The following is a 26,624-nucleotide window of genomic DNA, read 5'->3' on the forward strand; positions in this document are numbered from 1 at the left end:
GAACTAGGGAGACTGTGCTTGGTTTTCTGAAAGCATTTTAATGGCCTGCCCCTCCCCCATCCCATGCCTTCAAAAAAGAAAGCAGGCTACTATGGGGAAAATGGCTGCCACTGCTGTGGACACCAGATAGGCAGGCATGGTTCACTGATTCACTGGTGGCCCCTCCCACAGCGTCCCTCACATGGCTCACATGGTGGAGGTTGACTATCAGGTGGCGGATGTTGAAGAAGTGTCCATCCTCTCCTCCGGTGTTGCCCACCTGTCCCTGGGCTGCCCCCTGCTGGTCCCCAGGCACAGTGTCGGGCGAGATTGGTCCCTTCAGCTTTTGATTGGAGCATACCGAGTGTGGGAGCTAGCCCTTCCTGAGGTCCCGTCTAGTAGAGCGGACCTCAAGGTCGATGATGTCACAAAGCCACAGCACCTCCTATCTCAGGTGCCACTGCCGCCTGGTTGGTCTGGTTGCAGGCAGTTGAGTGCCCTGCCTCCCAGCATTTATGGTTCCCTGCCCGCAGATAGTTGCTGCAGTGCATGGCGGGAGTAGTTTGCCTTTGGCCCCTCCCCCGATAGCCCCGCCCCTGGGCCCTCCCTGGGCAGGGCGGCATGCCCTAACAAGGGCGTGAGGGTAACTGCTGCCCTGCTGGGGGCCATTTTGTCGCTCCCTCTCCCGCTCCCTTGACACGACAGCTGTGGGCGGGCTGAGGACATGGAGATCCCTACCCCATCCTGTGCCTTACAGGCTAAAATGGGGATGATGGCTGCAGCGTTCCCTCCCATGGCCCCGCCTCTGTTAGGCCTGAGCCGGCGGAGGTTGATTATCGTGAGGTGGATATTGAAAAAGCTTCCATCCCCTCTGGCTGCCACTGGAGTGGGGCCCGGACGGGTGAACCCATGTCTGGGTCGCCTGATTTCCGGGCCAATCCCACAGCGTTCCCTCCCATGGCCCTACCTCTGTAAGGCCTGGGCTGGTGGAGGTTGATTGTCAGGAGGTTGATGTTTATGATGCTTGGCTCTACCCTGCGGCCATCTCGCTGTGCTGAGGAGCCTATGCAGGCGTGTGGAGACAGCCATGTTCAGGTGAGGCGGGGAAGATTCGGAGCCTAGGCTCAGCTGTCCTCCAGCCGCCCTCCTCCCTCCTGACATCCTTTGAGTTGGGCCTAGTGGCCAGCACTGCTTGCAGGCTGTGTTCCCCTGGCATATTGCCTGCTTCGCCGGTTTCCGCGCCAGTTGGACCTCGCTGTGTCTGATGCGTCAGCCAGTGAGTGAGTGTTCTTTAGCCCGCAGCTCTGGCTCCCTTTCTGGCGTTGCCCGCTTCTTACAGGGTTGCATGGCCAGTAGGAACTCCACTCAGCGGCTCAGTGAGCTACGCTTCCTCTCCTCACTGTGGCCCTGGGATTCCAGGTTCGGGCCCTGGGCACTCCTGTAGCGCCGCCTCTCTGTCTGGCATTGCCCACATGTCATAGGCCTATGCAACCAGCGGGATGCTATTTGACAGCTCGGTGTGCTGCACTCCCAGGCCATCTGCCTCGCGGTTCCCGGACTGACCTTGAGCAGCTGATCACTTGCGGTCCTGCGTCCTGCACGACCGGTTCGGGCCAGTCTGGCATCTGCAGACTGCTGCCTCCACCCTCCGGCTTGGCCTTTGCGTCTGCAAATCCCTGACCGGGGTGGTCTGCTTATGTGTACTTCGTCAATGGTTCATTCGCACCCTCACTCTTGGCGGTTCGGTTGCACTGTCTCCTCACGGGGTGTCTTACAGAGTTACCCCATACATAGGCAGTGTTGGGAAGGTTACTTTTAAAATGTATTCCATTACAGAATACAGAATACATGCCCCAAAATGTATTCTGTAACGTATTCCGTTACGTTACTCAATGAGAGTAACGTATTCTGAATACTTTGGATTACTTAATATCAGTGTTGGGTAAGTTACTTTAAAATAGTAACTTAGTTACATTACTAGTTACTTCTATCAAAAGTAACTCAGTTAATTCAAGTTACTTGTTACTTTCAAAGTAACTAGTTACTAGGGAAAGTAACTTTGGTTTTACTCAGAATTCTCTTGTTAATGTGTTGCTTCCATAACTTTGCCAGTCTTCTAGCTTGCTTACTTTCCACAAGTGCACTGTGCCACCTACCAATAGAAAGGAAAAGATAATGTGCATATTTCCACGAGAGAAATCCCACGCCTGGACCGTCATTGACTGCTGCCATGATTCTAGCCTACGTCACAGCGTCATGTGCGCCTTTTACATCCAACACAAAAACTGCAGTCGTGGTGCTTTGATTGTACTCAGAACTCGGAAATTCTGCCTTCTGAATAGGAAGATGTAGGTAACACCAGACTGCAGATGAGCTGCATACAGGGCTGGACTGGGACAGAAAATTGGCCCGGGCATTTTGACTAGAGACTGGCCCACCATTATAGGAAAAATCATAAAGCCTTTGAATGAAAACGAACGCTGTTGTGACAGTGATGTACACTGTTTTGATGGTATATATGCATCAATCTATCAATCGTTTGTTGTAAGATTCAGATAATTATTTTTTAAAAGCCAGACATTTTAAATGAGAATAAGAAAGAAAAGTATTTCTTTGTGCCCCCCTCTCCCTGTTAATGCCCTACCTGGCCCCCCTGGCAAAACTTTGCTAGATCCGCACCTGCACAGTTACCAGCTGTCAGCTACCTAAAAAAGGATCCTGGGGTTATCTGTCTCTCAGAAACAGTTCATAACTTCCCTTCAACTCATTCATGTCACCTAAAAGGTAAACCTGTTTCTCCATCACAGCTCTGATGATTCAGTAAGGACATCACCTGGTTTCATCTTCATGTTTCCCTCTCACCAGATAACCAAACCGATATCATGGCCAGCAGCTTTACAGCTGTGGCTCCAGCAAACATCAGCTGATACTAGAAAGTAATATTAAATAAATTCTAACAACAGCTGATCAACCTTAAACGTGCTGCTGTTGTTTAGCGCGACATCGGCTGGTTTCCTCTTTCTGGCGCAAAGTGGGCGATAAATAAACAAGAGAGCCGATCTCTCTTGTTTAGAGAGATCGGCTCTCTTGTTATTATGAAAACTGATCATTGATCAGTTTTCATAATTGAAGTAGAAACGGGAGAGGGAGGGGGAGAATGAGAGAAGAAGAGGCAGCTGTGCAGCAAAGACACAGAATAACTCCAGCTTTGTGTCTTTTTCAATGTAGCTGAATTACGGGACAAACTGTTCCTTTTCACCTCAATACAAAACGCTTAATATTTTCTCTGAATACCAGACGGGACGGTTGGCAACTCTAATAACTTATGAACAAAATAAAGTTCAACATCATTCATAGCACCCACCCAGCTGTATAGCTAGTACGCAGTACGGAAAAAGTTAGCATAACGAAAATAAACTCCACCTAAACTTGGTTTATATCTGATCCAGATAGACTGCAGGTCATAACTTCTTACCTGAAGTTCAGTTCACACTTGGACCAGCGGCCGCCTCGGGTCTCTTTTCCTTCTGCGTCCCCTTTCCCTCATCCACCTGCTGGCCTCCACCACTTGCTAATGTTACTGAATCTGTGGAAGCTCCGCGATAGCCACCACACGAAGTAACGAGTAACGACCCTATCTAAATCCCAGTAACGACTAACGCGTTCCTGATTTTGGCATAATAACTAGTTACCGTGCTCGTTACCACAATAATAACGTAGTTACTGTAACGCGTTACTTAATAACGCGTTAGTCCCAACACTGCTTAATATATTATCATGCTGTTTACAACTACGTGAATGCACTATTGCTGTGATTTATTACTGTTACTGAAGGTCCGCGGCTCCGAACCGTAGTAAAGGGACCTCTGGCTAATACGTCGGGTTCTGTGTCGGCTCGTAGCCGAAAACTAGCTTTACTTTGTTGTCTGGGTCAAGTTTGCTTGCGAGAGACAGAGAGAGGGGTTGAAAGGCTGCTCCAACGGAACTTATTGTTTTCGGAGGAAAACACAAACACGGTGTACAGTCGAGTCTTAATAGCTTACTTACAACTGGGCTCGTCAGGCTCTCTTCTTGGCTGCAGTGGTTATTATTATATTTACATGCTTCCAGCTCCCGTTTTTGCTCAATGACAGCTTGTACTTTTCCTTTTTCTCCCTCCCTCGCTCACAGACACATAACGTGTATGGCAGTCCATTCTCCCTGCAGCACGGACTACACTGCCTATGATGCTACATTCTTTAGAGCTATACCTGTAGCATTCTGCCTATTAGCTTAGCACAACAACAACAGGCGCTCTCTCACCCAGGAAACATGCAGAGAGAGCGTCGCCCTGTAACCATGGCAACCGTAACGCTGCCACCTGGAACAACAGAACGTAGCTGTCAAACAAAACCCAAACAGGCCTGACCCGCCACAATATGAAACAGGGAAGTACCGCCGTGTAATCCATTTATTTCAACAAAGTAACTGTATTGTAAATACCACCTTTTTAAACGGTAACTGTAACGGAATACAGTTACTCATATTTTGTATTTTAAATACGTAACGGTGGTACATGTATTCTGTTACTCCCCAACACTGTACATATGGAATATGTAACGGTGTGGAGAGATAGTCTCAATATGCTAGGGAATGTATGGTTAATGTGTAACCTTATCTTTTTCAGTGAGAGACTATCACTCCACCGCCAGGCCGCTCGGAGACGCGTTCCAATCAAACTATCACCGGTGTCACGTCTGCACAGCTGTGTTATACATTAGCTGTGGGGTGTGGCCGGGCGAACTGGAGTGTCTTAAAGAAGTATCCACACGCCACGACCAAGGGGGGTCATACCCCGTACATATGGAATATGTAACGGTGTGGAGCGTTACTGTGTAACCTTGGTTCTCACTAAGAGAACCAAGGTTACACAGTAACCATACGATTTCCTGTTAGAAGATGTGGTTTCAGCAAACACTATCAGCGGTCTGGTGTTTGTTTGGCCCAGAACTCAAAACCAGAAGTGACCCATTTATTGAACTGATCAAAGTCCCAAAAATAAAATTCACAACTAAGACACAATGGAGTCCACAATGCAGAGAAATAAGAATCTGTGAAAGCCCTGGTTTATAGGAACTGAATAGGAAATCATTAACAGAGACAAGGAAGGCTAGACTAAAACACAAAGAATAAAACGTATAACCATTCCTAACTGCTAACATAAATCAGATGATAAAGATAGTAAGAACTCAAAACATTAAGGCAATAAGAACTCTACATAACCAGACCTAAAACACAGGATACTTCATAATGAACAAGAATTCGAAGTCCAAAAATACCAAACTGTGTTTTGTACTTAACTTCTGTACAAGAGAGTTCATGGCCCAGGACCATGACACTTTAATTGATTCCATGGTCCTTCCTTGGTGTTTAATGGGTCAAGTAGTTCTGTCTTAGTTCTTGGTCTTGTTCAGTTTGGGTTCTTCAAAGCAGTTGAAGACTAAGCCAGTTTGACATAGTTTCCTCTGAGTAGGTGATGCTGAGATGTGTCTGTTGCTTAAACTACTTGATGTGGGTTCTAATTTGAGCTATTTGTGCCTGATTAATGTGATTGGTCTTCTTCACTTTGTCTTCCTTTCCAGGTGACATCTACATGAAAGGCACTGGATTTTAAATTGTGTTTTTATGGGTTTTCTGATTGCACTAGAAGAAACCATTTAAATTTCTTTAAATATTCAGAATTAAATTGCCCCTTTCTTTTCTTGCTGTCTTATTGTAAACTCTTGTGCAATAACTTTTAGTAAGATAGCTTTTAGTTGAGGAGGAAGCGTCTGTGATCCACGAATTTTAAGACTATCTCAGTCTTGCACTGGAGAGGGAGAGATACAGCATGTGTGTGTGTGTGTGTGTGTGTGTGTGTGTGTGTGTGTGTGCCCCTCAGGTCTCTCCAATAACCAGCACAATCTTTGGAGAAAGACTTAAATAAGTTTCAAGACTCTCCAAAAACTGTGCAGGTCTTTGAGGAGAGTCTGGACATTTGTTGCTGGCTACAAATTCAAATGGAAGCATACTGCTTTAAGAGCAATGACAGCCTCTTGAATATCAACATTTGTGCTATTTTTAATTGACAACAACACAATACATAACTTACAAGTATGCATAAGAAATAATTTTTTTTAATTTTTTTCCATTCTACTTAAATCTTTACACTAATAGCCAGGGGGCATAAGCAGGGCTTAATTTTACATATAGTTCTGCGCATAACTTATCTATTACACGTAAATTGGTGGTTGCATAGTGGGCGAATATTACTGGCATGCAGACAGGACTAAACCACCAAACTATTCATTAGTACACGATCTGCTTTTCATCCTAAACTGCAACCACCTTTTCTTCTTACTTCTGCTACAGGAAAAAGAAAAAAAATGTAGCTTTATCCATCTATTAACCAGTATGTCTTATGTTATTTAATGCCATTATTGTTCAGTAGCTTTTTCACAGTCTTCAGGTAGTCAGCATCTGGGTTATCCCTGAAAGAATACAGATTAGAAAGAAATAATTAAATTAAAAAATAAATGTCATCACACACACACACACACACACACACACACACACACTCCGATGTAGATGTAAAGACAGAAAATTGGGACTAAATAATATATTTAAAGCTACCTATTAAATCAGTAACTTTAACAGTAGTGTTCTTTCAGATCTAATTTTATCAGTTCAATTCAGTTTTATTTATACAGCACCAAATCACAACAACAGTCGCCTCAAGGTGCTTTATATTGTAAGGTACAATAATACGTACAGAGAAAAACCCGACAAACATATGACCCCCTATGAGCAAGCACTTTGGCGACAGTGGGAAGAATAAAACTCCCTTTTAACAGGAAGAAACCTCCAGCAGAACCAGGCTGAGGAAGGAGCGGTCATCTGCCATCTGTCTAGACATTTCAGTTTCTAACACACAATTGTAAATGTGTTTGTGTTTGTTTGTTTGCTTGCTTGCTCATTTTACTTCAAGTGAAGTCAGTTTATTTCTAAGCACATTTAAAATCAAGGCTTAACCAAAGTGCTGCACAATTCAAAGGGATAAGCATTAGGCCTTTCAAACCAAGTCTGCTATAGTATACTCACCATATGTTTCCACCTCCTGAAAATATTTTTAGCTCAGTGAGCTACGCTTCCTCTCCTCACTGTGGCCCTGGGATTCCAGGTTCGGGCCCTGGGCACTCCTGTAGCGCCGCCTCTCTGTCTGGCATTGCCCACATGTCATAGGCCTATGCAACCAGCGGGATGCTATTTGACAGCTCGGTGTGCTGCACTCCCAGGCCATCTGCCTCGCGGTTCCCGGACTGACCTTGAGCAGCTGATCACTTGCGGTCCTGCGTCCTGCACGACCGGTTCGGGCCAGTCTGGCATCTGCAGACTGCTGCCTCCACCCTCCGGCTTGGCCTTTGCGTCTGCAAATCCCTGACCGGGGTGGTCTGCTTATGTGTACTTCGTCAATGGTTCATTCGCACCCTCACTCTTGGCGGTTCGGTTGCACTGTCTCCTCACGGGGTGTCTTACAGAGTTACCCCATACATAGGCAGTGTTGGGAAGGTTACTTTTAAAATGTATTCCATTACAGAATACAGAATACATGCCCCAAAATGTATTCTGTAACGTATTCCGTTACGTTACTCAATGAGAGTAACGTATTCTGAATACTTTGGATTACTTAATATCAGTGTTGGGTAAGTTACTTTAAAATAGTAACTTAGTTACATTACTAGTTACTTCTATCAAAAGTAACTCAGTTAATTCAAGTTACTTGTTACTTTCAAAGTAACTAGTTACTAGGGAAAGTAACTTTGGTTTTACTCAGAATTCTCTTGTTAATGTGTTGCTTCCATAACTTTGCCAGTCTTCTAGCTTGCTTACTTTCCACAAGTGCACTGTGCCACCTACCAATAGAAAGGAAAAGATAATGTGCATATTTCCACGAGAGAAATCCCACGCCTGGACCGTCATTGACTGCTGCCATGATTCTAGCCTACGTCACAGCGTCATGTGCGCCTTTTACATCCAACACAAAAACTGCAGTCGTGGTGCTTTGATTGTACTCAGAACTCGGAAATTCTGCCTTCTGAATAGGAAGATGTAGGTAACACCAGACTGCAGATGAGCTGCATACAGGGCTGGACTGGGACAGAAAATTGGCCCGGGCATTTTGACTAGAGACTGGCCCACCATTATAGGAAAAATCATAAAGCCTTTGAATGAAAACGAACGCTGTTGTGACAGTGATGTACACTGTTTTGATGGTATATATGCATCAATCTATCAATCGTTTGTTGTAAGATTCAGATAATTATTTTTTAAAAGCCAGACATTTTAAATGAGAATAAGAAAGAAAAGTATTTCTTTGTGCCCCCCTCTCCCTGTTAATGCCCTACCTGGCCCCCCTGGCAAAACTTTGCTAGATCCGCACCTGCACAGTTACCAGCTGTCAGCTACCTAAAAAAGGATCCTGGGGTTATCTGTCTCTCAGAAACAGTTCATAACTTCCCTTCAACTCATTCATGTCACCTAAAAGGTAAACCTGTTTCTCCATCACAGCTCTGATGATTCAGTAAGGACATCACCTGGTTTCATCTTCATGTTTCCCTCTCACCAGATAACCAAACCGATATCATGGCCAGCAGCTTTACAGCTGTGGCTCCAGCAAACATCAGCTGATACTAGAAAGTAATATTAAATAAATTCTAACAACAGCTGATCAACCTTAAACGTGCTGCTGTTGTTTAGCGCGACATCGGCTGGTTTCCTCTTTCTGGCGCAAAGTGGGCGATAAATAAACAAGAGAGCCGATCTCTCTTGTTTAGAGAGATCGGCTCTCTTGTTATTATGAAAACTGATCATTGATCAGTTTTCATAATTGAAGTAGAAACGGGAGAGGGAGGGGGAGAATGAGAGAAGAAGAGGCAGCTGTGCAGCAAAGACACAGAATAACTCCAGCTTTGTGTCTTTTTCAATGTAGCTGAATTACGGGACAAACTGTTCCTTTTCACCTCAATACAAAACGCTTAATATTTTCTCTGAATACCAGACGGGACGGTTGGCAACTCTAATAACTTATGAACAAAATAAAGTTCAACATCATTCATAGCACCCACCCAGCTGTATAGCTAGTACGCAGTACGGAAAAAGTTAGCATAACGAAAATAAACTCCACCTAAACTTGGTTTATATCTGATCCAGATAGACTGCAGGTCATAACTTCTTACCTGAAGTTCAGTTCACACTTGGACCAGCGGCCGCCTCGGGTCTCTTTTCCTTCTGCGTCCCCTTTCCCTCATCCACCTGCTGGCCTCCACCACTTGCTAATGTTACTGAATCTGTGGAAGCTCCGCGATAGCCACCACACGAAGTAACGAGTAACGACCCTATCTAAATCCCAGTAACGACTAACGCGTTCCTGATTTTGGCATAATAACTAGTTACCGTGCTCGTTACCACAATAATAACGTAGTTACTGTAACGCGTTACTTAATAACGCGTTAGTCCCAACACTGCTTAATATATTATCATGCTGTTTACAACTACGTGAATGCACTATTGCTGTGATTTATTACTGTTACTGAAGGTCCGCGGCTCCGAACCGTAGTAAAGGGACCTCTGGCTAATACGTCGGGTTCTGTGTCGGCTCGTAGCCGAAAACTAGCTTTACTTTGTTGTCTGGGTCAAGTTTGCTTGCGAGAGACAGAGAGAGGGGTTGAAAGGCTGCTCCAACGGAACTTATTGTTTTCGGAGGAAAACACAAACACGGTGTACAGTCGAGTCTTAATAGCTTACTTACAACTGGGCTCGTCAGGCTCTCTTCTTGGCTGCAGTGGTTATTATTATATTTACATGCTTCCAGCTCCCGTTTTTGCTCAATGACAGCTTGTACTTTTCCTTTTTCTCCCTCCCTCGCTCACAGACACATAACGTGTATGGCAGTCCATTCTCCCTGCAGCACGGACTACACTGCCTATGATGCTACATTCTTTAGAGCTATACCTGTAGCATTCTGCCTATTAGCTTAGCACAACAACAACAGGCGCTCTCTCACCCAGGAAACATGCAGAGAGAGCGTCGCCCTGTAACCATGGCAACCGTAACGCTGCCACCTGGAACAACAGAACGTAGCTGTCAAACAAAACCCAAACAGGCCTGACCCGCCACAATATGAAACAGGGAAGTACCGCCGTGTAATCCATTTATTTCAACAAAGTAACTGTATTGTAAATACCACCTTTTTAAACGGTAACTGTAACGGAATACAGTTACTCATATTTTGTATTTTAAATACGTAACGGTGGTACATGTATTCTGTTACTCCCCAACACTGTACATATGGAATATGTAACGGTGTGGAGAGATAGTCTCAATATGCTAGGGAATGTATGGTTAATGTGTAACCTTATCTTTTTCAGTGAGAGACTATCACTCCACCGCCAGGCCGCTCGGAGACGCGTTCCAATCAAACTATCACCGGTGTCACGTCTGCACAGCTGTGTTATACATTAGCTGTGGGGTGTGGCCGGGCGAACTGGAGTGTCTTAAAGAAGTATCCACACGCCACGACCAAGGGGGGTCATACCCCGTACATATGGAATATGTAACGGTGTGGAGCGTTACTGTGTAACCTTGGTTCTCACTAAGAGAACCAAGGTTACACAGTAACCATACGATTTCCTGTTAGAAGATGTGGTTTCAGCAAACACTATCAGCGGTCTGGTGTTTGTTTGGCCCAGAACTCAAAACCAGAAGTGACCCATTTATTGAACTGATCAAAGTCCCAAAAATAAAATTCACAACTAAGACACAATGGAGTCCACAATGCAGAGAAATAAGAATCTGTGAAAGCCCTGGTTTATAGGAACTGAATAGGAAATCATTAACAGAGACAAGGAAGGCTAGACTAAAACACAAAGAATAAAACGTATAACCATTCCTAACTGCTAACATAAATCAGATGATAAAGATAGTAAGAACTCAAAACATTAAGGCAATAAGAACTCTACATAACCAGACCTAAAACACAGGATACTTCATAATGAACAAGAATTCGAAGTCCAAAAATACCAAACTGTGTTTTGTACTTAACTTCTGTACAAGAGAGTTCATGGCCCAGGACCATGACACTTTAATTGATTCCATGGTCCTTCCTTGGTGTTTAATGGGTCAAGTAGTTCTGTCTTAGTTCTTGGTCTTGTTCAGTTTGGGTTCTTCAAAGCAGTTGAAGACTAAGCCAGTTTGACATAGTTTCCTCTGAGTAGGTGATGCTGAGATGTGTCTGTTGCTTAAACTACTTGATGTGGGTTCTAATTTGAGCTATTTGTGCCTGATTAATGTGATTGGTCTTCTTCACTTTGTCTTCCTTTCCAGGTGACATCTACATGAAAGGCACTGGATTTTAAATTGTGTTTTTATGGGTTTTCTGATTGCACTAGAAGAAACCATTTAAATTTCTTTAAATATTCAGAATTAAATTGCCCCTTTCTTTTCTTGCTGTCTTATTGTAAACTCTTGTGCAATAACTTTTAGTAAGATAGCTTTTAGTTGAGGAGGAAGCGTCTGTGATCCACGAATTTTAAGACTATCTCAGTCTTGCACTGGAGAGGGAGAGATACAGCATGTGTGTGTGTGTGTGTGTGTGTGTGTGTGTGTGTGTGTGTGCCCCTCAGGTCTCTCCAATAACCAGCACAATCTTTGGAGAAAGACTTAAATAAGTTTCAAGACTCTCCAAAAACTGTGCAGGTCTTTGAGGAGAGTCTGGACATTTGTTGCTGGCTACAAATTCAAATGGAAGCATACTGCTTTAAGAGCAATGACAGCCTCTTGAATATCAACATTTGTGCTATTTTTAATTGACAACAACACAATACATAACTTACAAGTATGCATAAGAAATAATTTTTTTTAATTTTTTTCCATTCTACTTAAATCTTTACACTAATAGCCAGGGGGCATAAGCAGGGCTTAATTTTACATATAGTTCTGCGCATAACTTATCTATTACACGTAAATTGGTGGTTGCATAGTGGGCGAATATTACTGGCATGCAGACAGGACTAAACCACCAAACTATTCATTAGTACACGATCTGCTTTTCATCCTAAACTGCAACCACCTTTTCTTCTTACTTCTGCTACAGGAAAAAGAAAAAAAATGTAGCTTTATCCATCTATTAACCAGTATGTCTTATGTTATTTAATGCCATTATTGTTCAGTAGCTTTTTCACAGTCTTCAGGTAGTCAGCATCTGGGTTATCCCTGAAAGAATACAGATTAGAAAGAAATAATTAAATTAAAAAATAAATGTCATCACACACACACACACACACACACACACACACACACTCCGATGTAGATGTAAAGACAGAAAATTGGGACTAAATAATATATTTAAAGCTACCTATTAAATCAGTAACTTTAACAGTAGTGTTCTTTCAGATCTAATTTTATCAGTTCAATTCAGTTTTATTTATACAGCACCAAATCACAACAACAGTCGCCTCAAGGTGCTTTATATTGTAAGGTACAATAATACGTACAGAGAAAAACCCGACAAACATATGACCCCCTATGAGCAAGCACTTTGGCGACAGTGGGAAGAATAAAACTCCCTTTTAACAGGAAGAAACCTCCAGCAGAACCAGGCTGAGGAAGGAGCGGTCATCTGCCATCTGTCTAGACATTTCAGTTTCTAACACACAATTGTAAATGTGTTTGTGTTTGTTTGTTTGCTTGCTTGCTCATTTTACTTCAAGTGAAGTCAGTTTATTTCTAAGCACATTTAAAATCAAGGCTTAACCAAAGTGCTGCACAATTCAAAGGGATAAGCATTAGGCCTTTCAAACCAAGTCTGCTATAGTATACTCACCATATGTTTCCACCTCCTGAAAATATTTTTAGTGGAATGGAATTTGTAGTGATCACGTCCTCTCCATTTCCATTTGTGGCTATTATAAACAGAAGCTTCTGATTGAATGCCTTTTCCAGCAGAGCAAGAACCTTCTTGCCTTCACGGTTGTCAGGCAGGTAAGCACAGAGTACTTCCCCAGCATAATTCCGGCCAGGGTGAGGGTGCATCTCCTATAGGAAGATATGTTTAGTGCATAAATGGACATTCATTAAACCATGTGCTTAAGTCATCATACTTTTAGAGTTAATTAAATATATAAAACTGTAATTAATAACTATTAACAAAACTATTTAGACTTTCGTTTAGTACTTTGCTTATTCTTTATTAAAAATAATTTTAGCAAAGAACCCAGTTTGACAACATTTTTAGCCTAAGCAAGAGTTCTGAGGTTTTATTTAATAGCAGGCTATAAAGCCCACAGGTAAAATATGCACATTAACTAAGGCGAGATTTTAATTTAATTTAAAAATAGACTCTGATTTGATTAACTCAGAGGAACTCTGTTTCCCCATTCCAGAACACCTGATCAGGTTAAGTTCAGCAAATTGTGAGTACGTTCACCCTGAGCTAAGTGTGTGCACTCTTTCATCATCACAGAACAAAGTCTGATATATGTATTGACACCATGTCTACTGTGGTGATTTATCCAACTCACATTTTTGTTAGATAAAGTCGGAATGCTAATTTTGAATGTAATTATCTAGCTGTAACCTGAGAGAGGCAAAAACGAAAAAAGGAAAATAAAAAAAAATGAAGAGAAAAATTGTTCATATTAAGCAGTTTACTGATGGACCTGTGATATTAGTTATCTAGACAGCAACACACTCCAGAGTGGTCAAGTGTGTTTCTTTATTTTGGTTTGGTTTTCTTTTGCTTTTCTGGTGATTGCTAAATCAGTTGCTAAATATATTTCCTGTTACACCTCAGAAATGCCAGAAAACACCTGCCCAGTCCTCGAAAAGAATAACAAATATTGGGAGATACAAAATTAAGATTAACTTGTTTGAGAATGATAGGAAGAGTATACAGAAACTTTACCACATGATTTATCAGAGGAACGGGGTCACTACTATATTGATAAAATGACTGTTGATAGTAGGATAGTAGTAGAATGTGCACAGTGTGTCTAAGACTCAGTCAAATGTTGCAAAATTGATCAAATTGTGCTCCTCAAAGCCCCCCAAAATACTTAAAAGCTACTCAAGAGTTTAAATATTCTTCTGGAGATCCCCCAACAGTCTTGTCAGTCAGTGGTTATCAATCCTGTACATCATAGTTTTCAGTTACTTTAGACAAAACTGTTTTTCTCTGCACCAGAGAGAGACTTAAAAGAGAGGGCATGTTTCTTCTATACCGGTTTCTGTTCTTTGGCTCCCTGTTAAAAATGCAGAATCACATACAAGGCCTTGAATAACCAGGGTCTTTTTTTAAAGACCTCAAAGTACCATATCATGCCAATAGAGCACTTCCCTCTCAGACTGTCGGCTTACTTGTGGTTCCTAGAGTATTTAAAACTAAAATGGGAGACCTTCCGCTTTCAGACGCCTCTTCTGTGGAACCAGTTCCCAGTTTAGATTTGGGAGACAGATGCACTCTCTACTTTTTAAACTTTCCTTTTTGATAAGGCATATAGTTAGGCTGCAAACATGCAAGCATGTGCTAATGAGCTGACTGATGTTCTCACGTCCATCTTCAACCTCTCCCTCAGACAGAGTACCGTCCCCACATGCTTCAAGACCACAACCATCATCACTCTTCCCAAGCTGACAACACTCGGCCTACACCCCATCCTATGTGACAGGCTACAGGGCTTTTTGACTGGCAGGCCCCAGTCTGTCAGGATCGGCAACAGGACTTCAGCCAATATTATTACTGGCGTTCCACAGGGTTGCATCCTCAGTCCCATCCTCTACACCCTGTGCACCCACGACTGTGTCGCCTCCAAAAGGGATAACACCATACTAAAGTCGCATCACTGTAGGGGACGAAGCGGCTTATAGGAGAGAGGTGGCAGGTCTGGTGTCATGGTGTTAGGACGACAACCTCACCCTCAACTCTGATAAGGCAAAAGAGCAAGAAGAAGAAGGGGAGGCCTCACCACCCGCTGTTTATCGGCTGAAGTGGAGAGGGCAAGCAGCTTTAGTTACCTAGGTGTCTACTTCACTGAGGATCTCACATGGACACTGAACACAACACAGCTGGTCAAGAAGGCTCAGCAGCGGCTGTATTTCCTGAGGAGGCTGAGGAAATTTGGTATGTTGGCCAAGATCCTCAGCTGCATTGTGGAGAGCACACCGACTACCTGCATCACTGCATGGTACGACAGCACTACTGCTATGGACCGCAAACGCCTGCAGAGTGTGATAACAACTGCGGAGAAGATCATCAGAACTCCGCTGCCCTCTCTGAAGAGCATCTACCATCACCGAGTGCAGAGGAGAGCTGCCTCCATCCTCAAAGACCCCACACACCCACAACAACCCATTCCGGTTACAAGATGAGCTTCCCAACCCCCCTGAACCACGGTATATATGCACAGCAAATTCAAAAGTGTTAAATGTTTTGGTGTTAGTAGTCTTAGAGTTAATTTTACTCTAAGTAGAGTCACATTCTTTTAATGTAACTCTGAGGTGTAAAATGATAGTAGTTAAAATTGAGTGTTAAAAATGACTGTTTCTATTTCAAATCTGGAGGTGTTACAATGGAAACATTAACTCTTGACCTCTTAACTCTGAACTCCTACAGGGGCTATGACACCAATAGAGTAAATTCACAGACTCCGCCCCCAGCACCATAGGCTCCAATCGAAGCTGAAGTGAAGCCGTTTCAGAACATTTTGCTCTACATATTTGAGTTGTTTGCCATGCTTGGTAAGTCATTTTTTCAAAGATTGTTTCAATTATTATTATTAGCTTTTACTTCTGTGGCTCTTTGGAGTTGAGACAAAGCTGTGTGAAAGGTATTAGCCATGTTGCTCGGCGATAGCATAATACCACAAATACCACAGCTTTGAAAAAAGGCTTGCATGTGAATTTTCAGTCACATTTTTGGTCAAATACATCTAAAACAATGTCTAGAATGTGAAATGTTGGTATAATGGTGCTACTTGAAGCCTGAAAACGATCTCCCATAAAAAAAAAAAAAAAGAGCAAACAGCAGTAGCAGACGTCCTGACTGGGTTCTACGTTAGCATTTAAATCCCTCCAGAGTTTTGTGCACACGGTTTAGGTAAAAATGAAAAAGGTTGAGGTTTTACATTTAGTTCAGTATTACCTGTTGCCTGTGTCCTTGTCTTTTGGGAAAATACTTTACACAATTAATGGCTCAAAAAGGATTCCTTTTTTTTTACTGTGCTGCAATTGAGTGGATTATTTGTGCCATTAATTAGTGTCAACTAATTTTTATTCAATCTCCACATAGGATATGCTTGTGAAGATGGAATATGGGGGAGAGCAGAAGTGCGTTGAAGTTCTACAAAGTGATGAATGAAGGACATGCATATTGTATTTTGTATTTATTGAAATAAGTGATGAGAATGCTGTTATTTGTATTTACCAGCTCACCTATGTCAGACCTTTTGATAAACAAAATTCTAATGAAAGTGAGAACATGTACACTGTTACATCTTTCAGAAAATGTTTTGAAATTGTGGTGCACAGTTCAGAATAAATGTTTTTCAAAAACCATTGCGTCTTTTTAGTAAATGTTTATTTCCAAAAGAAATTTCTACAAGTTCAGAACAGGAAAATTCCCACATTAATTAGAAGATAACTCTTACGTAGTTAAACTAAAATACTCTTTGAGAGTTAATATATAAACTCTTAACACCTAGTTAGCATTAGTAAGTGTTAAATTATCAACTCCAGACAGATTTGGTGTTTAACACTAAATCAGAGTTAACATACCAACTCTCCAAAAATTAACACTCTCTGGTGTGGACCCATATAGACACTTTAATAGTGTTGAAATCAAATCTGACAGTGTTAATTTGGACATGCTGGATTTGCTGTGTGCATTTAGTGAGTATTGTTTACAAGTATGTACTAGTATCTTTCTTCAAATCAAAGTATGTGCTGCTCCTTTTTTTTCCTGTTTTCGTTTTCTATTTCCATCTACCGTGACTCACTAACCTGACCAACCAGTTCACCAGTTTCTTTCTGAATGCGGAGAATGCGGTGTATGTCAGGTGTGAAATGTATGGTTTTCAGGGTTTTTATCGGTTTTCAGCGTTATTTTGTTATCGTTTTTATCGTTTACTCGGTTTTCCTGGGTCTTTTCACGTGTGTTATGGATAAATTTTCTTTTTTTCGGTACCGGTACTAGTTTTATTTTGTTGTATTTATCCGCGACACCTTAAAGGCCGGTCCGTGAAAATATTGTCGGGCATAAACCGGTCCGTGGCGCAAAAAAGGTTGGGGACGTTGTGTTTTTTATCATTTTAAACAATGTTATTGACCTAGTGAGAGAGTTAATCAGAAGTATTTGACTGTTTCTTTTTTTATTATTATTGTTATTATTATTAATAATATAATTGACTTTAGCATACAGACTGAAGAAGCCTGGAGTCAAATTACCAACCTTGAAACTAGTGGATGCCTTGCTCAACCTCATTAGCTATCTCAAATATTAGGTATTAGTACATAATAGCTATACCACATATAGTTGTCAGCAGATCCACTAAGCTCACCGTCTGTTTTCCTTCCAGGAATGAGAAGTTAATCTTCAGGGTATTATCATCAGGAAATTCATCCAGGGCTCTGTTGATAACTTCCCAGGTCATTTGACCATCTGGTTGGCACCCACTTAGTGTACCGAAGTTCCCATTTGCCTTTTTGCCTGTAGCTGGACAGACAGAAGCAGATTTTCAGTGGAATTATCTACTAGTAAATAAGAAATTATACCAGGCATTCAGAAATAGGTGCGTGTATTTTTGAAGGACCTTGTTCAACCAGCGATGGAGGACCCTGTCCATCGAGATAACGATTACAGTAAAGCTTGTCACTGCTCTGGTTAGAACCCATACTGTAAAGACAAGGGAAACAGTATGAATTAGCACTTTATCTAGAATAAATCACAATGTTGGTAAATGTCTTATAAGAAAAAGGCAGGTGAAACTACCGAGTGCTGAAAATAAAGTTTCTACGTTTAGCCAGTCATAATGTCTTTAGTTTTGCTGCCTAGCATTTTGCCTGTTCTGTTCTTCAATCAGCTTGTTTTAATTCAGAACAAAAAGAAAATGTTTACAACACAACACAACATACATTAGTGGGTGAGTTCAAACTGACTAATAACTTAAAATTCCAATGATTACAGTAAATGTTAATTATTGATGAGTGCTATTCATACTCTTCTCAGTACCTGCTGAAAGGCTGTTATCCACACTGCAGAAAATTATCTTGGTTTCTCCTGTCGTAACAAAAAAATCTTGGAGCTCCAGGCATTCGTTAGCTCATGAGGATATGAAAAGTGCACCACATCAAAGACAGAAACAAGGGAAAAATAAGATGGGTGTGTCCAGTTAATGGGTTGTGGTTTAAGGGCTGAATGATCTGCTCAACTGGTCTAGCAAGTTTGGTAATCCTGGTAGTGTGTGTGTGTGTGTGTGTGTGTGTGTGTGTGTGTGTGTGTAGCAGAAGCAAGCAAGAAAAACAGTTTCACAGTAGTTTTATGTATGATCATAAGGATAACAATTTATTTGTGTTGTGTTTTATATTTTTATATATTTCATTGAATACAACCCCAATTCCAAAGATGTTTGGATGGTTTTTTTAAACACTTTAAATGAAATAGCCCTTTATTGTCATTGTAAATGTACGGCAAAATTGTGGGTGCTCCACACCAACTGTGTAGAAATAAAATATAAATAGTACAACAGCAGGAATAAATAAACATCAGAGAGATATACAATTAAGAGGAATATATAAAAAACAACAGAAAAGGCAAACATTAGAGAACAGGCAGTTAAAAAGACTTGGTCAGAATAGAGTCCACATATAAGTAGTCTGAGGGATGAGGGTTACTTAGATCATGGCTCAGATTGGTGGGTGTGTCGTGAAATCAACAAGTCATGACAGCCCGTTCTCACTCCCGAGGTGTAACATGCCGACGTTTTGTCACGTCCCGCGGCGTTCCTGAGGAACGCGAAAGGAGACCTTCAGCGTTCTTATGGTATGCGGCGGGTTATGGCTAAAATCCAGTGCAATGACGCTCCCGCGGTAATAGACGTTCCAGCCCTGTATTCCAGCCCTAAACCTAACCTTATCCCTAGCCCTAACCATAACCTTTTTCCTGAACTTAACCAGGGCTTTAATGATGTTAAATAGCGTGTTTCTAAGCGATTTGAAGAAAAAGAGCGAACATGTGTAGATTGAGTCCATATGGTTCTCATATTTCCTCATTTTTCCGAGGTCGTCATTCAGGAACGTGGTGGGTAGCCGAAAACGTAGTATCTTGACGATTTGTCACCTAGCGTAAAATGTTACGCTTTGGGAGTGAGAACGTGTTGGTCATGAACAGCTGTCATGGCTACTGAGGGGGAGTGAACTGTAGTGCTGGACTCAAAGAAGTCAATGTTTAGTGTGTTTATTTACATTGATTCACCAACAAAGCTATACCCAATGCATTAGAGGAAAATGGTTTCTACGTGATCCAGGGAATCCAAATACCTGGTTATCCAACAACAGGACACTCTCAAAACTCAGGGCGACTCATCACACTCCAGGAAAGGGAATCCAGGGGAACTCTTTGCAGAGGGAAACACCAGGATTTCACTAACTGTGTAGTTCAACACTACAGCAAAGAATGACAGCCAATCACTACCTTAACTCCTGGCAGTTATGGGATCATTGGTGACAGGTGGGTGATGTGTTTCAAGCTAGAGTCCCACCCTCGCGCATAGACAACAACAACAACACAGACAGTAGGGTGGGGGAAAAAATCAATACTGTGTAGTATCGTGATATTTTGTTCGCTAATAATGTATCGATACAGGGACAGCAGAAATCGATATTTTGTTACAAAAAAAGTTTTTGTGGACTGATCAACATGCTCTGACTTCAGAGCATGTTGATCAGCTTCTTTTTCTGAGCAAGAATCCTGACATTCCTTCACTGTCCAAATGTGTTTAACCTTTTTTTTTGTAGCAATAAACATGACAGTTTACTTATTTTAATTTAAGACATGTTTTATTTTAATTAAGTTTAAAACTTTTTTATTTAATGTAAAATTATATTTTGTTTTAATTTACTTTCAAATTCTTCAGTTGCTGAAGGGGCTGCATAGTTTTCACAAATTGCATAGTTCAGAATAGCTGTAATTGTACCAGATGGTTGCATTCAGTTGGACTAGACTGTAATACAAACCGTTCAGTTTGTCAACAATCAAACTGAAATGAGAGAAAGACTGAGTGTGAGACTTTGTTATTAGATAAAATGAATATTGATAAAGTTTACCTTTATGTACAGAATCTGAATATTGCAAAATATTTTTAAAAAATTGCAATAATATCGTATCGTGCGTTAAGTATTGTGATAATATCGTATCGTGGGATGTATGGTGATTCCCACCTCTAACAGACAGAGAAGAGAAGAGAAAAAACAAAGAGAGACAGATAAAGTCAGTCGGAGAGGCCTTAGGGACCGTGATAGTCATTCATGCATGTGCCACGGTGTTTAGCTTTAGCTACAGAAAGCAATTGTTCAGTTCGGTAACTTGTATTCACATTTCTTCCAGAGAAGTGGAGGTGGCCATTAAATGTAAAATAACCGTTATAACACAGTGTTGTTATATTTAATTTGTCAACATTTAAACAGCAATGTTAATAGTCTGATTTTTTTTTTTATGTTTTTTTGCATATCAGAAAAGCTGAAAATGGCATTTCAATTCACACAGATAAGCTTATTGATCTAGGTATTGACCTATATCACATTATCTTTTGATGCATAATTAGAAATGATAGTTTGTACCGACGTAGAAATAAAACTTAAATTAAAAAAAAAAAGTTAAACGCAATAATAAAGAGTAAAAATCTTGATCATCTTAAATAACTGCAACAACAGATGAGTAAAGAGGGCAAGCAGTTTGGCTTGTATATCACAAATGTGTGCCCTGCCTCCTATATGTGAGGAAGGTAAAAACCCAAAGGACAAAAGACACACTTCTTGATAAGAATGTAAAACGGATTCTTTTAGCGTGTGCCAAAAGCTTTCTTTGTCCTTTGTCCCACAGATGTATTTTAGAGATATCCTTGAACATGGTTTACTCAGACTGAGTTGCAGGTCTGGGTTCCAGGCAAGAGGAAAGAAAAGATGGTGGTAAATGGACTGGTTCTTATGTAGTGCTTTTCTACTCTAACCGAGCACTCAAAGTACTTTAATGCAACTTGTGCCATTTGCCCAGGCAAACAAACACTTTCTTCTATGTTTTTTTTAATGAGTAGGTGCTTTCTGTCTAACATTTACACATATTCACATTTCAATGGGTGCACGGATGAGAAACTTGGAGTTAATATCTTGCCCAAGGATATTTGGCATGCAGACTGGAGCAGCTAGGGATTAAACCACCAACATAGTAGGTGACCTGCTCTATCTATTCAGCTACAGCCACCCCAAGATGAGGAGTCAAAATTAGTGAAATGAGAAAACCCTGTGGACTTTGCCTTTTCTTGCTCCTTACATGTAATGATTGCCCCACTGATTGCCTATATAGTCATGACAAATGACTCTTTAAGAATAAAGCCTTTGCTTAAATTTTGGAATTTTTCCTGATCTCCTGCCTAAAGTCTTTGGTGCCAAACAGAAATTTTATTGAGGGTAGCACTCAATAAAAAAGTCTCATGCTTAACAAATAATTAGAAACAGATGAATATTTGCATTCATCTCTCCAATCATTCTCCATTTGTGGAGAGATAATGCTTTTAGAAAAGGGCTGAAAACTCTCAGTACTGCAAAGGTACAATACTTACTAAAGCCAAGTTTGCTCAGCAAGATAAAGGCTTTCTCTTGGGGTTTGTTCAGCTCAACATTTGGATCAGTTAGACTCAGGTGTGATGTCCAGTATGTCCCTTTATCTCCTTTGTTTTTTTGTGTTATTGACTTGTCAGTTTCAAGGCTGTGAGAAGTTTATCTATTACATGGCAACATTTACCACTGTGACTCAAAAAAGTTTTTATTTTTTGAGCCATTCATAGTTTGACTTTCTGACGCTTTGTGCATCACTTTCGTGCTGCACAATCCAAGTGTGCTTGAGCTTTAGGCCAGAAACTGAAGGCTGGACGTTTACTTTCAGAATTGGCTGCTAGAGACCAGAATTCCTGGTTCCATCCTGCTTTGATACAGCAAGTCGTCCATGACCAGTCAAGTAAACCCAGATCATCATATTACTGCAACCATTTGTGTTGGTATGATGTTCTTTTTATAAAATGTTATCTTAGTTTTATGCCAGATGTAATGAGAGTCAACCCTACCAACAAGTTCAGCTTTTGTCTTTTCCTTGGATCATCAGGTATGAAATCACCACCTACTGACCAATCAATTTTCCAAAAGTAATGTCACCATTCCCTGAAAAACCCTCAGGCCTCTGCAGGGAAAGTAGGAAGGGTTGTTTTTTAATAGAGTCTAGTATTAGCAGTGTAGCAGTGTAAAAGGCATATGCAGATTAAAATGAACTATTAGAAAATTTTATACACTTTCTTAATCATCAAATTAATCCATGTCCATTCTTTTGACAGTGGAATGCATAGTTTGTGTTTCGTTCTGTGGTTTCAGTAAGGTAGACATAGGCTGCACATATGAGTGCACATAATGTACATAAATAGTTACGTATTTAAAAAGTTACCTGGAAAACCAAAATCCTGCTTTATAGTACAGGCCTCTGGTCTGCACTCTTGTGTAAATGATGCTAACTAAATCTCTGAAGATTCCCTCACTTTTTCACTTAAAGTGTACATGTTTTAATGCTAACTTCACCCTGCTTAAAAAACTGTGATAGAATCAACAATGTCTATGAAGATGGATTTAGGAAGTACACATTTAAATAACATGTTTAACGCTTTCTTGTGCAGGTACAGAATATGGCATCACTTGTGAAAAACAAGGACAGCAAAACTAAAAAGCAGTTCCTCTGGGCTGCAACAATGAGTTTTGTGTTAAAAAAAAGAAAAGAAACAAGGATATGCTGTCCACTTTCACTCCCTGTCTCTTAAGCAGTATATTGTTGCTAACTAGCTGAATTGAAACAGGAGAATCCATCTATTAGCTGTAATTTTGTGGTTTGTAAAGCACTTAACGAATGAGGACAATGTAGAGGAGAGTTTACTTTCATCAGCCTTACTGTTTTGCATTTGCTTTGTACAAGTCCCTTCTCAAAACTTACAGCAGACTCATTGGATTACTGTGATTGGCTTGAGTACCACAACATATCCGTGTCACTTCCAGAGCTTACCACCCGTTAAACACTCAAAATTGATATTAGACAATCGATTTTTTCCACATCACACGAGACGTGACGCAGCCTCAGAAAGCCCTAAAGTTAAGCATTCTTGAAAATCTGAAGGTTCCAGAACAACCTTGGTCCTCTCAGAGACAGTTAAAACATATCTGCCTCTTCATTTGAAATCCTTTGTTGTTGTGACACAAAATCCAAGCTTGTTTTTAGTGACCTCGGAGACGCTGAAACAGAGAAAGACAATCCCGCTTAAGCTAAGAGGGCGAGAGAGGTTTAAAAAAATAGGCTGGGGACAAGAGGGGGATCTCAGATGGGATCTCAGATGGGATAATTACCATGTGTCCCAAATCCTGCCTTACTCTCCCCTCTAATCCAGACAGGAAGAGAAAACACAGAAAAGTCCAATTATGTTTTGAACTTCCCTTCCTTTTCTTCTCTCACTGCCATTCTCTCCATATAGTGCTCACCATTAAAGGTGTAGTCAATCTGAATCAGTGCTAACTGTCACAGCTGTGTGAAGCAATATTGTATATGTATTGTATTAAGTTATATTTTAATAAAGTAGCTACAACAACTTGTGAATTAAGCTGAACAAAATTATTTAAGGGGAGCATGGTGGCACAGTACAGGGTGGGCCATTTATATGGATTCACCGTAATAACATGGGAATGGTTGGTGATATTAAAGTCCTCTTTGTGGCACATTAGCATATGTGAGGGGGCAAACTCCTCAAGATGGGTGGTGACCATGGTGGCCATTTAGAAGTCGGCCATCTAGGATACAACTTTTGTCTTTTCAATAGGAAGAGGGCCATGTGACACATCAAACTTAGTGGTAATGTCACAAGAAAAACAATGGTGTGCTTGGTTTCAATGTAACTTTATTCTTTCATGACCATTCAACTGGCCCACGACGACCAATCCACTTTCCAGGAGACTGTTCATGTAGGAATGCTCGGACCTGGCACCCATAATGTGGTGGTGCACCATCTTGCTGGAAAACTCAGGGAACGTGCCAGCTTCAGTGCACAAAGAGGGAAACACATCATCATGTAGCAACAGTGTTGGGGAGTAACGGAATACATGTACCGCTGTTACGTATTTAAAATACAAAATATGAGTAACTGTATTCCGTTACAGTTACCGTTTAAAAACTTGGTATTTAGAATACAGTTACTTTGTTGAAATAAAGGGATTACACTGCGGTATTTTCCTGTTTCATATTGTCGCAGGTCAGGACTGTTCGGGTTTTGTTTGACAGCTATGTTCTGTTGTTCCAGGCGGCAGCGTTACGGTAGCCATGGTTACAGGGTGACGCACGCTCCCTCTGCGACTGTGTGTTTCCTGGGAGAGAGAGGCCTTTTTGTTGTTGTTGTTGTGCTAAGCTAATAGGCAGAATGCTGCAGGCATCGCCCTAAAGAATGTAGCCTCATGGGCAGTGTAGTCCGTGCTGCAGGGAGAATGGACCCGTTATATGTCTGTGAGCGCAAGGAGGGAGAAAAAGGAGAGTGGAAAAGTACGAGTTGCCATCGAGCAGAAATGGTAGCTGGAAGCATGTAAATATAATAATAACCACTGCAGCCAAGAAGAGTGCCTAATGAGCCCAGTTGTAAGTACGCTATTAAGACTCGACTGTACACCGTGTTCGTGTTTTCCTCCGAAACAATAACTTCCGTTGGAGCAGCCTTTCAACACCTCTCTCTGTCTCTGCTAGCAAACTTGACCCAGACAACAAAGTATAGCTATTTTTCGGCTACGAGCCCGACACGGAACCCGACGTATTAGCCAGAGGTCCCTTTACTACGGTTTGGAGCCGCGGACCTTCAGTAATAGTAATAAATCACATTCATGTAGTTGTAAACAGCATGATAATATATTAAGTAATCCAAAGTATTCAGAATTACGTTACGTTACTCAATGAGAGTAACGTAGCGGAATACGTATATCTGTAGTGGAATACATTTTAAAAGTAACCTTCTCAACACTGTGTAGCAATTTCAAATATCCAGTGGCCTTGAGGTTTCCAGAATAATGAAGAATGGAAGAATGGACCCACTATCGTTGTACCCCATATACCACACCAAACCATCACTTTTGTTGTTCCAACAGTCTTGGAGGGATCCATCCAATGTGGGTTAGTGTCAGACCAATAGCAGTGGTTTTCTGATCTGGGTCATCCTCGCTGAGATACTGTAGTAGCTGGAGTTTGTAAGGGTGCCATTTGTGAGTAGCTAATATCCGCCGAAGGGATGTTTGACTAATGCCACTCTCCAGTGACATGCGGCGAGTGCTACACTGTGGGCTCTTGCTGAATGAAGCTAGGACAGCCACTGATGTTTCTTCATTAGTGACATTTTTCTTGCGTCCACATTTTGGCAAATCCAACACTGAACCAGCTTCACAAAACTTAGCAAGCAGTTTGCTGACTGTAGCATGGGAGATGGGTGGTCTCGTAGGGTGTCTTGCATTGAAATCTGCTGCAATGACCCGGTTACTGCGTTCACCAGATATCAACACAATTTCGATCCGCTCCTCACATGTTAACCTCTTCGACATGTCAATGTCATGTCAATGAACAAAGAGAAACTTCTAAATAATTCATGAAAGAATAAAGTTACGTTGAAACCAAGCACACCATTGTTTTTCTTGTGACATTACCAATAAGTTTGATGTGTCACATGGGCCTCTTCCTATTGAAAAAACAAAAGTTGTATCCTAGATGGCCAACTTCTAAATGGCCACCATGGTCACCACCCATCTTGAGGAGTTTGCCCCCTCACATATACTAATGTGTCAAAAACAGGACTTTAATATCACCAACCATTCCCATGTAATTACGGTTTATCCATATAAATGGCCCACCCTGTAGTTAGCACGATTGCCTCACAGCAAGAAGTTCAACCCCACCATCTGTCTGGGGCCTTTCTGTGTGAAGTTTCCATGTTGTCCTCGTGTTTGCGTGGGTACTCCAGCTTCCTGCCACAGTCTAAGGACATGCAGTTAGTGGGGGTTAGGTTAACTGGTGATCCCACTGGTGATTGCCCATAGATGTGAATGTGAATTGCTGTCTGTCTCTCTGGCCCTGCAACAGACTGGCTCTTGCTCTATGGTAGCTGGGATACACCCCATCTCCCCCATAACATGAACTGGATAAGCCGAAGAGAATGAACACAATTATTTTAGATATGATGCGATAAATGAGTGCATGTGTTAAATCCAGGAGATTGACAAGGAAAACCCACGGGAGTCAAACAGTCACTACA

The 26,624-nt window shown here is 41.4% G+C and overlaps 1 protein-coding gene and 1 long non-coding RNA gene across 2 annotated transcripts; both read right to left on the minus strand.

Annotated features, from left to right (window-relative positions):
- Positions 1-583: 583 nt before the first annotated feature.
- Positions 584-7,136, minus strand: LOC146510720 (uncharacterized). Its single transcript, XR_014876182.1, has 3 exons — positions 7,099-7,136; positions 3,083-6,488; positions 584-3,043 (listed from the first exon to the last, which is right to left on the minus strand). It is a non-coding gene; the product is annotated as an uncharacterized LOC146510720 (long non-coding RNA).
- A 2-nt stretch (positions 7,137-7,138) lies between these two features.
- On the minus strand, positions 7,139-18,472 carry dtx3la (deltex E3 ubiquitin ligase 3L a). The gene is made up of 6 exons (XM_085173118.1): positions 18,278-18,472; positions 17,859-17,941; positions 17,607-17,761; positions 12,878-13,089; positions 8,862-12,267; positions 7,139-8,822 (listed from the first exon to the last, which is right to left on the minus strand). The coding sequence occupies exons 2-5, from the start codon at positions 17,938-17,940 to the stop codon at positions 12,201-12,203; spliced, it is 516 nt and encodes a 171-aa protein (XP_085029244.1). The 5' UTR covers position 17,941; positions 18,278-18,472; the 3' UTR covers positions 7,139-8,822; positions 8,862-12,200.
- Between the last annotated feature and the right edge of the window lie 8,152 nt (positions 18,473-26,624).

The sequence above is a fragment of the Neolamprologus multifasciatus genome, chromosome 9, assembly GCF_963576455.1.
Source record: "Neolamprologus multifasciatus chromosome 9, fNeoMul1.2, whole genome shotgun sequence".
Classification (NCBI taxonomy): Eukaryota; Metazoa; Chordata; class Actinopteri; order Cichliformes; family Cichlidae; genus Neolamprologus; species Neolamprologus multifasciatus.

Bases quoted from the DNA above. Each gene is read 5' to 3' on its own strand.
- dtx3la (XM_085173118.1), bottom strand. From the start codon at position 17,940: ATGGGTTCTAACCAGAGCAGTGACAAGCTTTACTGTAATCGTTATCTC. The intron at 17,762-17,858 runs GTCCTTCAAAAA...CTGTCTGTCCAG, and splicing joins TCCATCGCTGGTTGAACAAG to CTACAGGCAAAAAGGCAAAT. The intron at 12,268-12,877 runs GTGAGTATACTA...GTATTCTTTCAG, and splicing joins TCAGGAGGTGGAAACATATG to GGATAACCCAGATGCTGACT.